The sequence below is a fragment of the Alosa pseudoharengus genome, unplaced genomic scaffold, assembly GCF_046254945.1.
Source record: "Alosa pseudoharengus isolate Yale_2024_CS ecotype anadromous, Long Island Sound unplaced genomic scaffold, YU_APseudo_1.1 YU_APseudo_1.1_scf_5, whole genome shotgun sequence".
Taxonomy (NCBI): domain Eukaryota; kingdom Metazoa; phylum Chordata; class Actinopteri; order Clupeiformes; family Clupeidae; genus Alosa; species Alosa pseudoharengus.
This window is the reverse complement of record NW_027468837.1, coordinates 36,481,048-36,493,673: the sequence shown is the minus strand read 5'-3', so window position 1 is coordinate 36,493,673 and position 12,626 is coordinate 36,481,048. Positions and strand designations below refer to the sequence as shown.

General features: G+C 44.0%; 1 protein-coding gene across 1 annotated transcript in view; it reads left to right on the top strand.

Moving 5' to 3' along the window:
* The window catches only part of ppfia4 (PTPRF interacting protein alpha 4), a 115,422-nt gene extending 106,223 nt beyond the window's left edge, over window positions 1-9,199 (top strand). The window contains exons 24-29 of the mRNA XM_076269250.1: window positions 1,448-1,623; window positions 3,935-4,032; window positions 5,471-5,646; window positions 5,934-6,002; window positions 6,716-6,896; window positions 9,150-9,199. Of these exons, the coding sequence (XP_076125365.1) occupies window positions 1,448-1,623; window positions 3,935-4,032; window positions 5,471-5,646; window positions 5,934-6,002; window positions 6,716-6,896; window positions 9,150-9,199 (750 nt within the window). The remainder of the gene's footprint in view (window positions 1-1,447; window positions 1,624-3,934; window positions 4,033-5,470; window positions 5,647-5,933; window positions 6,003-6,715; window positions 6,897-9,149) is intronic.
* The last annotated feature ends 3,427 nt before the right edge of the window (window positions 9,200-12,626 follow it).

Genomic DNA, 12,626 nt, shown 5'->3' with positions numbered 1-12,626 from the left:
TGATGAGGATGTGCCCGTACTGTAGGTGATGTGGTGATGAGGTTGTGCCCGTAGGTGATGTGCTGATGAGGCAGTGTGTTCAAAGGCCATCTCTATCCTACTGCACGCTTCATATTTGTATGTTATCTGTAAGACACACAGTCTGTCATCTATTACATGTAGAGAGCTGCTTCTCTAACTATCTGTAATCTTTATAACATACAGAAATGATCAGATATAATATCATGATAAACATTTACGTAAATCTACCCACCTTAGCACAGTCTATTGATGAAACAGCCATGCATGTTTTCAGTAACCAATCCGTGGTGCCTTCAATAAAGAATTACATTCTGAGTCCTGACCATGAACACAGTTGTGTCCCTCTCGTCTCTATAGCAACACGCTCTTCTCTTCTCCCATCGGTTTGTGATCAATAACACCAAACTCTCCGTAAACGTTGTATTCAAACCAGATCTATGAATTGTCTATAACATGCAGCTATAAACCTTCTATACTCATACACTCTCTATGACTCCCACCTATAAGCTGTGGATAACCTGTAAACTCTATAACCCCCACCTATAAGCTGTGTATAACCTGTAAGCTCTATAACCCCCACCTATAAGCTGTGTCTAACCTGTAAGCTCTATAACCCCCACCTATAAACTGTGTATAACCTGTAAGCTCTATAACCCCCACCTATAAGCTGTGTATAACCTGTAAGCTCTATAACCCCCACCTATAAACTGTGTATAACCTGTAAGCTCTATAACCCCCACCTATAAGCTGTGTCCTGTAAGATCTATAACTCCCACCTATAAGCTGTGTCTAACCTGTAAGATCTCTATTAGACCCACCTATAAGCTGTGTATAACCTGTAAGCTCTATAACCCCCACCTATAAGCTGTGTATAACCTGTAAGGTCTATAACCCCCACCGGTAACACTTTACTTGACAGTATCGACATGACAGAGTGACATGACACTGTCATGGCCATATGACACTGTCATGACACATGAACCCTAACCCTAATCCTAACCTCTTACCCTAATCCTAACCCTAATTTGTTATGACAAAAATCAAATGTCACTTAATAACAGAAGCGTTATGTCATAAACGTTTATGACTTGTTTATGACACATTCATAACAGTGTCATGTCACTCTTATGTCGATACTATCAAGTAAAGTGTAACCCTCCCACCTATAAGCTGTGTATAACCTGTAAGCTCTATAACCCCCACCTATAAGCTGTGTATAACCTGTAAGATCTATAACCCCCACCTATGAGCTGTGTATAACCTGTAAGATCTCTATTAGACCCACCTATAAGCTGTGTATAACCTGTAAGATCTCTATTAGACCCACTTATAAGCTGTGTATAACCTGTAAGATCTCTATTAGACCCACCTATAAACTGTGTCTAACCTGTTTTGCTCTCTGTCGCCCCCTGCTGTATGTGTGTAGACGCTGGCGTACGGCGACATGAGTCACGAGTGGATTGGGAACGAGTGGCTGCCCAGTCTGGGCCTCCCGCAGTACCGCAGCTACTTCATGGAGTGTCTGGTGGACGCACGCATGCTCGACCACCTCACCAAGAAGGACCTGCGCACACACCTCAAGATGGTGGACAGCTTCCACCGGTACACTACAACAGTCCAAGTTCAGACTGGTAGTAGGACGAAGGGGAGGAAGAGGAGGAGAGGTATCAGGGGGAAGAGAAGGAGGGGGAGGAAGAGGAGGAGGAGAGGTATCAGTAGAAGCGATTGTAACTGTTGCAGTTGTAGAGATCCTAATCATCGTCATTATACTTATTGTCGTTATTATTGATTAGAATTATTGAGATTATCATCAATCAAGTGCAGTTATTATTAGGAGTAGTAGGGGGAGGGGGAGGAAGAGAAGGAGAGAGGAGGAGGAAGAAGAGGAGGTGGAGGAGAGGGGGGTGGAGGAGGAGGATGAGGAGGAGGGGGAGAGGTATCAGTAGAAGCAATAGTAAGTGAGGCAGATGAAGAGATAGTCGTAGAGATTATAGTCATTATTGTTGTCACTGTCGTGGTCGTACATTGTTATCATGGTGTTTCCCAGTAGTGCTGGCAGTAATGAGTCATGCTATCAAACTGCCTGAAAATGTTTTCCTTTCGAGTCCCATCAGTTAACCACAGTTTAGACTGAGCGATGACTTTACAGACACACCTCCTCTGTTGATATGAGTAATTATGTATTACGATCACTGCTTTAATGTATAGCGCTTTAATGATATGAGTCATTATGTATTACAATCACTGCTTTTAGTGTATAGCACTTTAATGTACGGTGCAGTGGCAGCATGGGTGTGATAAGCTGCTTTTCAACTCCTCCGCTGTGTAATTCATTACGGTGGTGGCAGAATGGAATTTGCTTAAACCAGCCGCTCATTTCCAGACATGGAGTACACACACACACACACACACACACACACACGATGACAAGCACTCCATTTATCTGCAATATAACAGGCAGATATGAGAGAGAACACGATGAGCAACCAATAAAGAAATGAATGAAATATCACAACACAAAGGCAGTGTAAAAGGGACACCAGGCAAGCCTGATGCTTTTTCTCTGCGAAACTCCCCCTCGCTCGGTCTGAAGCTCTTTTCCTTTTCTTTGCATCTTCCGTCCGCTGCTTCTTCGCCGGCTCTGCCATTATACACACGTTTTTGCAACAATCGCTAGCGTTTCGTTAGCCTGCCTCTGTGCTGTGGATGCAGGATGTAAACTCATCCTGCTTCGGTCGGCGGGTACGATACACTGAACTTGCAAGCGGGATATTCTTCCTACAGGCAGTAGGGGCAGGCGAGAGAGTCTTCATTCGCCCTGTAATGAGTCATTTAACCATATACCGACTTGCGAAGATGAGTAATTAACACGAAAACGTTGCCTGGTGTCCCTTAAACCAATGCAATACAAAGAACTGCACCTGTCAAACAGCATATTACTGCCATAGGGTGTCAAACCAAACCTTTAATAAATATAATTTAATATTCTCATCTCCTCCTCACATAAACTCATTCCATCTAGAATCACGAAGCCATGTTATTATATTACAGGAGAGCTGTATGGATTAGAGATGTGTTTATTCTGTTTGCGTTGAGTTTCATTAGGCGTACTGAATGTACTTATCATTTATAGGATCAAAGCTTGATGTGCAAAGCTTGATGTGCTCTGTGTTTAGCCATTTGAAACGGCACCATAGCATAGGTCCTTTAGCCATATGAAACGGCACTTTAGCCATATGAAACTGCACCATAGGTCCTTTAGCCATATAACGGCACCATAACAAAAGTCCTTTAGCCATATATAACGGCACCATAACATAAGTCCTTTAGCCATATGAAACTGCACCATAGGTCCTTTAGCCATATAACGGCACCATAACAAAAGTCCTTTAGCCATATATAACGGCACCATAACATAGGTCCTTTAGCCATATGAAACTGCACCATAGGTCCTTTAGCCATATAACGGCACCAAAACAAAAGTCCTTTAGCCATATATAACGGCACCATAACATAGGTCCTTTAGCCATATGAAACTGCACCATAGGTCCTTTAGCCATATAACGGCACCAAAACAAAAGTCCTTTAGCCATATATAACGGCACCATAACATAGGTCCTTTAGCCATATGAAACTGCACCAAAGGTCCTTTAGCCATATAACGGCACCATAACAAAAGTCCTTTAGCCATATATAACGGCACCATAACAAAAGTCCTTTAGCCATATGAAACGGCACGTTAGCAATATGAAACAGCACCATAGGTCCTGTGTAAAAGAGGGGACATATTTGATCAGCACTTTCTCATGGGTTGTTTTGCATAGCATATGTGAGATATGGCAAGTTTCCAGGAATCTAAGGCATCTGTGTGTGTGTGTGTGTGTGTGTGTGTATGTGTGTGTTTTGTAAACAGAGCAAGTTTACAGTATGGCATCATGTGTTTGAAGCGACTGAACTATGATCGTAAAGAACTGGAGAGGAGACGAGAGGAATGCCAGCACGACATCAGAGGTAGCACAACCTTGTGTGTGTGTGTGTGTGTGTGTGTTGGTTTTTGTTTGTGAGTGTGTGTATGTGTGTGAGAGGGTACTACAGAAATGCCTGCAGGACATCAAAGGCAACACAGCCCTGCCCTCCCAGAGTCCATCTGAGGTTCCCGTTTCCTGCGTGTGTCAGTGTTTACTGCCAAGCGCCGAGTGTAGCTCAGCCAATCGGCACAGCGCGCCTCCAAGGTGGCCCTCAGTGGAGTGGCTGGAGGAACAGTGTCACCTAGTGGACAAGAGGGGAACTGCAGCAGTGTGACTGGAATCTGGAAGGTCAACAGCTGAGCTCCTCAATGTCAAATGCATTTAAACATGCCGTGGCTTGCCCTCATGAACTTGACCACGACAAGTCAGCTGTTGCAGTCGCTTACAAGCCCTCTCTTCTTCTCAAATGCACGCACACACTCTCTCTCTCTCTCTCTCTCACACACACACACACACACACACACACACACACACACACACACACACACACACACACACATTTGCCTGAGACCAGCTGGCTCTAGTAGACATTTAGCTCTGATCAGAAGTAGCTGGTATCTGATTATGTGTAAGTAAGATAAACACACACACACACACACATACATTGTTGAAGCTGAAACATGTAGTAAAGTCAGCAGGGAGGTGGGGGGTGGGGGTTGGTTAGTCAGAAAATTCTGCAAGTCTCTTGCTCCAGCTTTGTGATTATGAAGATTCTTGCTACCACAACACAATGCCTAAACCAGAAATAAGAGTACCACACACACACACACACCACACACCCAGTGTAACACTCGGCAATAAAGTGTGTTTGTTTGGTCTCCTAGTCTTTTTTAATAGCCGAGATGTTGACACTGATGTTGTTGCTACGTAGTGACATGTTCCTGTAAAAGAAGCCAGCGTTTTAGATTCCAGATCCTGAGACGTGGCTTTGATCTGACTTGGCCGTCTCCTGACTTTGAGCAAGATAAAGGGCGGAGCACCAGCCCTAATCCAGCCATAACCTGGAGCCAGCTGCTCTTACTGATCTTCTGTGTGTGTGTGTGTGTGTGTGTTTGTGTATATTGTGTTTGTGTGTGGGGGGGGCATATATCTGTGTGTGTATGGTGTATGTGTCTGTGAGAGTGTGTGGGGGGGGCATATATCTGTGTGTGTATGTTGTATGTGTCTGTGAGAGTGTGTGGGGGGGAGGGGCATATATCTGTGTGTGTCTGACTATGGGCGTGTATATATTGTGTGTTTGTTTGTGTGTGTGTGTGTGCTCATACTTCTGTGTGTTTGTGTATTTTTCTATTGTGTTTGTAAACTCCCAGTTTAATTTTGTATCACCCACCATTAAACTGGGAGCTTTTAGAGACAGTGTGAGGATATATATATTTTCTTGTGTGTGTGTGTAATATGCCACTGTCCCGCGCTCCCTGCAGACACGCTGGTGTGGACGAATGAGCAGGTGGTCCAGTGGATCCAGACGATCGGGCTGAAGGAGTACAGCGGCAACCTGTCGGAGAGCGGAGTACACGGGGCCCTGATCGCTCTGGACGAGACCTTCGACTACAGCAGCCTGGCCCTCATCCTGCAGATCCCCATGCAGAACACACAGGCACGACACACACACACATCATATACACACACACACGTCATATACACACACACACACAGACACACACCATATACAGTACACACACACACAGATACACACACACACACACACAAATACTTGTATTATGCACAGTGTTATGAAATGTCAGAGGAGCATGTTTGTCTGTGTTGTTCTGCTAGGTGATAGCGTGTGTGAGACAGCACTGAAAAGTATGTGTATGTGTGTTAGATGCTGTATGTTACATGAACATGTGTGTGCGTGTGTGTGTGTGTGTGTGTGTGTTTCAGGCCAGGCAAGTTATGGAACGGGAGTTCAACAACATGCTGGCACTTGGCACCGATCGTCGGGTAGACGAAGTGAGTGGACAATCGATATATATACACACACACTCACAGACACACATACACACACCAGTGAGTAACAGCACAACATTAAATTGCAAATAATCAGCCATGGCAGTGATACAATATATAAAGTTACTTTTTAATGGATAGATATTTGGAGTAATGTCTAATTCACATTTTTAGGACTAGTCTGGGTGTTTTTCTAGTCTGGGTCTTGGTGTTAGTTTAGTCTGGGTGCTAGTTTAGTCTGGGTGTTAACTAATCTGGGTGTTAGTCTAGTCTGGGTGTTAGTGTAGTCTAGTCTGGGTGTTAGTGTAGCCTAGTCTGGGTGTTAACTAATCTGGTTGTTAGTGTAGCCTAGTCTGGGTTTTATTCTAGTCTGGGTGTTAATCTAGTCAGGGTGTTATTCTAGTCTGGGTGTTAGTCTAGTCTGGGTGTTAATCTGGTCCAGGTGTTATTCTAGTCTGGCTGTTGTTGTTAGTCTAGTCTGGGTGTTAGTCTAGTCTAGCTGTTGGTGTTAGTCTAGTCTGAGTGTTAATCTAGTCGGGGTGTTAGTCTAGTCTGGGTGTTAATCTTGTGGACGGGGTGTTAATCTAGTCTGGGTGTTAATCTTGTCGGGTGTTAGTCTAGTCTGGGTGTTAATCTGGTCGGGGTGTTAGTCTAGGTTTATGAGTCCTGGCTGTCCAGTGGGATGTGTGAGAGTGTTTTGATCTTGTTTTGATCAGAGTGACGATAAATCGTTTCGGCGGTCGCCCTCCTGGCGTAAGCGCTTTCGTCCGCGGGACGGGCAGGGCTTGGGCATGATGCCAGGCTCCATGGAAACGCTGCCCGCCGGTTTCCGCCTCACCACCATGTCTATGCCACCCTCCATGGCCGTAGTGCCCAAGAAACAGCTGCAGCCTGAAGGTCTGTGTGTGTGTGTGTGTGTCTGAAAGAGAGAATGTTAAAGCTGTCCTTGCTTATCAAACAACTGCAATCTAAAAGGGTGTATCTTTGTGTAAATCTGGCATGGGGTTGTATTCATTTGAAAATATATTAAGAGATAACAATGATCTAATGTAATGTAATGTACAACTTAATTTAAATACATCATAAGCACAAGTATGTGGTATGGCCCCATTTCAGATTTTTACAAATAGACTATACTAACTGTGATGTACTAACTGGGATTTTACCACCTGTAATGTTTTACTAATATTATTTACGATTGATACTTACTATGTGTGAGTGTGGGTTTGAGTGTTTGTGTGTGTGTGTGCGTGTGTGTGTTTGTGTGTGTTTGTGTGTGTGTAAGTGCATTAATCTGTACTGTATATTAGCTACTAAATGTTTGTAGTGCGCTGTGGATGCCTACTAATTTGCTCTCTCACTGGCCGCATGTTTCTCCTCTCAACCCCAAATCCTCCCAAACCAGCTGCTCCCCCTCCCCCACAGAGACTTGACCCCTCCGCTGTCAGGACTTATTCCTGCTAACTCCTCTCTACTAACCCCCAAGCACTCGCGCTAACAGGTGAGTCAAGCAGTCTAACCAGTACCGCGCAAAATGGCTAGCATCGCTAACCATAGATCTATAACACTAGCATGGATAGCAACGCTAAGCATAGGACTATAACACTAGCATGGGTAGCAACGCTAACCATAGATAATAGCTATAACACTAGCATGGGAAGCAATGTTAACCATAGCTCTATAACACTAGTAAGACCCAGTTATGAAGCTATCTCTGTCTCTCTCTCTCTGTCTCTCTCTCCCTCTCTCTCTCTCTCTCTCTCTCTCTCTATTGTTCACTTGTCCTTCTCTTTTCATGTCACCCTTTCTCAGGACCTAGAGTTAGAAAATATGGAAATGCCTTTTGCATTTTGCAAAGAAAATTATAATCCCTAGAATTAGGTTTGGGAGCCTAAATTGACTTAGAAGAAATAGCTACGCGCGTGCGCGCGCACACACACACACACACACACACACACACACACACACACACACACACACACACACACACACACACACACATGCATACCATACCAAGCCAAACAAATAACTTCAAAGAGGAGCATTTGGCCTAATCTTAGGAAGCGCTTAAGCTTACACTTTTTGTCCTGAAGTCAGACAGAACTCCCTAAAACTCTGGTACAGCCCGATAATTCTACAAGCTGGAGGATGGGACCCCTGTCTCTGTCTGGCCTTATGTAATGACATAAGCTCAAACTTCTGAAACAGCATTAGAGTCACTGCACATATATTTTGAGGGTTACAATGCTAACAGATTGTATCAGACCCAACATATTTTAGTCCAACAGACGGGCTACACTGGTCACTACACTGGGCCCGCAGTTGAAGTGCTCTGTTCACGGAGCATAAATATAGTTTTTAGAAGAATGGTCTAATTTTTTCAAATGTACGTGCCGCTATCACGTCTGGCGTAGCCAGTTCCATTGACCGGAATCTTATCTAAGCAGCACTAATGGCTGTAGCATACACTCTGTGAACAGAGCATTTCTGTTGCGTGCCTCCAAACAGGATCCAAGTTGAACCTGGGATAACCCAGTCACGTTAAGGTACAGAACCAGTTGAACCTGGGATAACCCAGTCATGATAGGGTACAGAACCAGTTGAACCTGAGACAGAACCAGTCATGATAGGGTACAGAACCAGATGAACCTGAGACAGGACCAGTCATGATAGGGTACAGAACCAGATGAACCTGAGACAGGACCAGTCATGATAGGGTACAGAACCAGATGAACCTGGGACAGAACCAGTCACGATAAGGTACCCTGGGTGGGAGGGAACCCTGAAGGCGATCATGTTTTCTTTGGGCCTTTACATCTAAATCTTGTTGAGTAAATATTCCAAATTGTTATTTTTAAAAGGTAACTGTTTGATCACTGTAAATTACCTCCTCAGACAGTGTGTGTGTGTGTTCACAGTAAACTCAAAGCAAAGGAAAAACTGTTTGAAAATGTATTTTGAGCACATACAGATCTATAATGGTTGCATTTGTTTTAGGACCGGATCCATCCTTGGATCAGACACTGCCCAGGGAGGATCCGTTAAAAAAGCATTAATGTGTCCTTGATCCTGTCTTTTCTCTCTCTCTTTCTCTCTCTCTTCTCTCTCTTCTCTTTCTCTCTCTCTCTCTCTCTCTCTCTCTCTCTGCAGTGCATTCCCACTATCTGTACGGGCACATGCTTGCGGCCTTTCGAGAGTAACATGCCAAAACCAGAGAAATCTTTTCCAAGGTGACTTGGGATGGGGTGGGGGCCTCCCCCTCTCCCTCAATTCACACCTGTGCTTTCTCGGACTCTGTGCAATAGAAGGCGGGGCAGCGATGACATCACGTCGTGTCACACACTGCGCCACACCCGGCTGCCCTGGCCCATCTGAGGACTCGAGCGAGTGTGTAGCTTGCATCACTGCAGAAGAGGGGACCCCCTCTTCCTCCTCCTCCTCCTCTTCTTCCTCCTTCTCCTCATCCTCCTCTCTCCCGCTCCCATTCCTCTCCCAGTAACCCCAGTTATGTAGTCGTCGTGGTGATGATGTGCGTATGCTCTCTGTTTTAAACTGGTGTACTTCGCCTAGTAGCCTGTCAGTTAGAGTCTATTTCCTGGGTGTTTCTATGGCAACAAGAGTATAAGGCTTCCCCTCTCCGGTTATGCAAGGTATTAATCAGTGTTTATCTGTATATAAAATGGATGACTTATTATGTTTTTTTATAGAAATATATACATATATATAAATATATATATATTGAAATTGTATATGGAAAGAATACTATATACTTATTGTATGAAAATGAGCTAATCTAAACCCTGTCGGAGTCGTTAAATCTTTTTGTTTGTTGGCTAGCGGTAAGCTAGACCAGCGTGTGATGTGTTGGTGGCCCCTAATACACCTGTGTGAGAACGTTGCAGTGGTCACTTTGACAAATACTCTTGCTCAGTAATGAGTTCATTCCAATTAACCCTTATACGGTTAACAAAAAAAGGCCAAGGTCCATAACACTCTAACACTCACTCTCTCTCTCTATCTCTCTCTCTCTGTCTTTTTTATCTCCTGTGACTGTGTCATCCCTGCTCAGCCAAGTCACGATAAATAAAGATCTTCAGATTAAAAAAGAATCACGTCAAATGGAAGTAATGTAATGAAACAAGCAATAGTGATCTACAGTGCACACTATAAGTATTCACTAAAACGTACATTATCATCTTACTCATTTCGGCTGGACACCTGACATCAGGTCTCTGCTCTGGATCCTGGTTGCTAGAGAAACGGAGTGACAGCATTCGGTTCCTTTTCAAGAATCAGGGTGACGCACCAGTAGAAAGCCATTCATCATGTCTGGTTGTAAACCTTTAAGGTCGAGGTCTGTAGAGGCACTTTAACTTCAAGGTGACCTCTGAGCCAGTGTCTAGCAGAGGATCCAGCTTGCCTGTGTTTTATATGAGAGTGTCTCACTAACTACCATGGTGGAGGACTCAGTCTCAGACTGTGTTTGCATTAAGCCGGATAAATATAAATACACATATCTGAAGTGAAAGCCATCTCTGTCCACATTATCATTTTTGTAGGTTTGCATCCACACTAGAACACTGAAACGCCATAGAAGTGTTTGTTGTCAGTGGTGTCTGGAAGACTGACTTTTATTTGTCATGGCAACCGCACATCATTTTATCTGAAATTGGCAGTTTCTTTTGTACACAATGCAACGCAAACCCAGAGTTTTCACGTGTATCCACCTCAGAGATTGTTTTCGAAAAGTATCGTTTTCTGTCGGAATATACCGTTTTAATGTTGACGGATGGGTTAAACGAAGAAATATTTATATCTATCCGGCTCAGTGTGGTCAGGACCTCAGATAGTGAGATGGTCCGTGACGCAGTTCCCATAGTAATCAGTGTTAAGATCATGACACAGTTCCCATAGTAATCAGTGGTAAGATCATGACACAGTTCCCATAGTAATCAGTGTTAAGATCATGACACAGTTCCCATAGTAATCAGTGGTAAGATCATGACACAGTTCCCATAGTAATCAGTGGTAAGATCATAACACAGTTCCCATAGTAATCAGTGTTAAGATCATGACACAGTTCCCATAGTAATCAGTGGTAAGATCATGACACAGTTCCCATAGTAATCAGTGATAAGATCATGCACACGCTGAGCCGTCAGCCAAGCAGCAGTAGCCTCTGTAGATGAAATGCTAGTGATAGATGAACTGCCAGCAGCACCCCGTGTGGGTTGGATGAAGGCTCGGACATGTTGGGGAGTACATTTACTGATGAGATGTGTGTAGGGCAGGGGTAGCTCCACTACATGAAGAAAATGTAATAACTCTTTGGCAACAAATGAAATTGGAGTTCTGAGATTCCTTTACAGAAAACTGAGATAGTACTGCATGTGCAGGGAGTGAATTATTGAGTGTTCTGAGGTTCCTTTACAGAAAACTGAGATAGTACTGCATGTGCAGGGAGTGAATTATTGAGTGTTCTGAGGTTCCTTTACAGAAAACTGAGATAGTAATGCATGTGCAGGCAGTGAATTGAAGGTTCTGACGAGACAGATTCTAGTTGGTACTGAAATGGTGGATGTTGTGACAGCACAGGGTTCCTCCCTATAATCCACACAAAGCATGCTGCTGCTGCTGCTGATGCTGCTGATGCTGCTGATGCTCGGGGCCCATTCTGTTTCCCACCTGGTGGTTCACACTGTTTTATGATCCACCCAGCACTGGTGCTACATGCTGTTGTATGGTCCACCCACCAGAAGAGATGCGTTTGGATGCAGCCCAGCCGTGATCAGGTCCAGCCTCCGAGTCCGCGCTTAAGCATCTTTTACTCGTCCAAATAAAAACCACTCCCACCTTTGCTGCTCTGGCAACCAATCAAATCCTCTCGCACAAGGCCCGTGTGGATGTAGCCAGCGGGTGCTCTTGTTTAAATGCTGCTGTGGCCCAGTCCATGCTCTAACTGGGCAGGCTCAGCCATCGTCTCCATGGTTACCTCACCACACACACCGCAGGTTGCTGGGGAAACGCCACCTCTCCTCCAGGTGCAGACACTGCTCCTGTTGGTCACCAGAGGGCGCTATCATGAACATGGGATACAGTGCAGCATTCTACCTTCTGCCTCTCTCACCAAATCACAAGTGTAATTCTCACCATCATATGAAAAGTGTATATTGCGTAATAGTATTACTACTACTACTACTACTACTACTGTTATCATTTTTACAGCTGATGTCTTGAATATATTCAACAGATGTAATGTGCTACTGTGGCAGCTAAGAGTACTGTATGTGTGTATGTATGTATGTATGTATGTATGTACGGATGTACAGTATGTGTGTATTTTATGCCAAGTGTGAGACAATGCCGACAAATTAAGTCTTCATTTTCTTTTGGTTATTTAAATGTCATGTATGAAACACAACTGAGTAAAATTGTTTTTAGATTAAAAATCATCATGTGAGCTCATTATTATACAGGTGATTGATTTTCGGCAACAGACTTGGATAGCAGCACCAAGAATGTCCTTTGTTGTTGTAGACAGTGAACAAAGGGTTAATTATACAGTGAACAAAAGGTTAATGAATGCTAAGTTCCTGTTAGCTAGCGGTAACCACATGTCAAGTGATG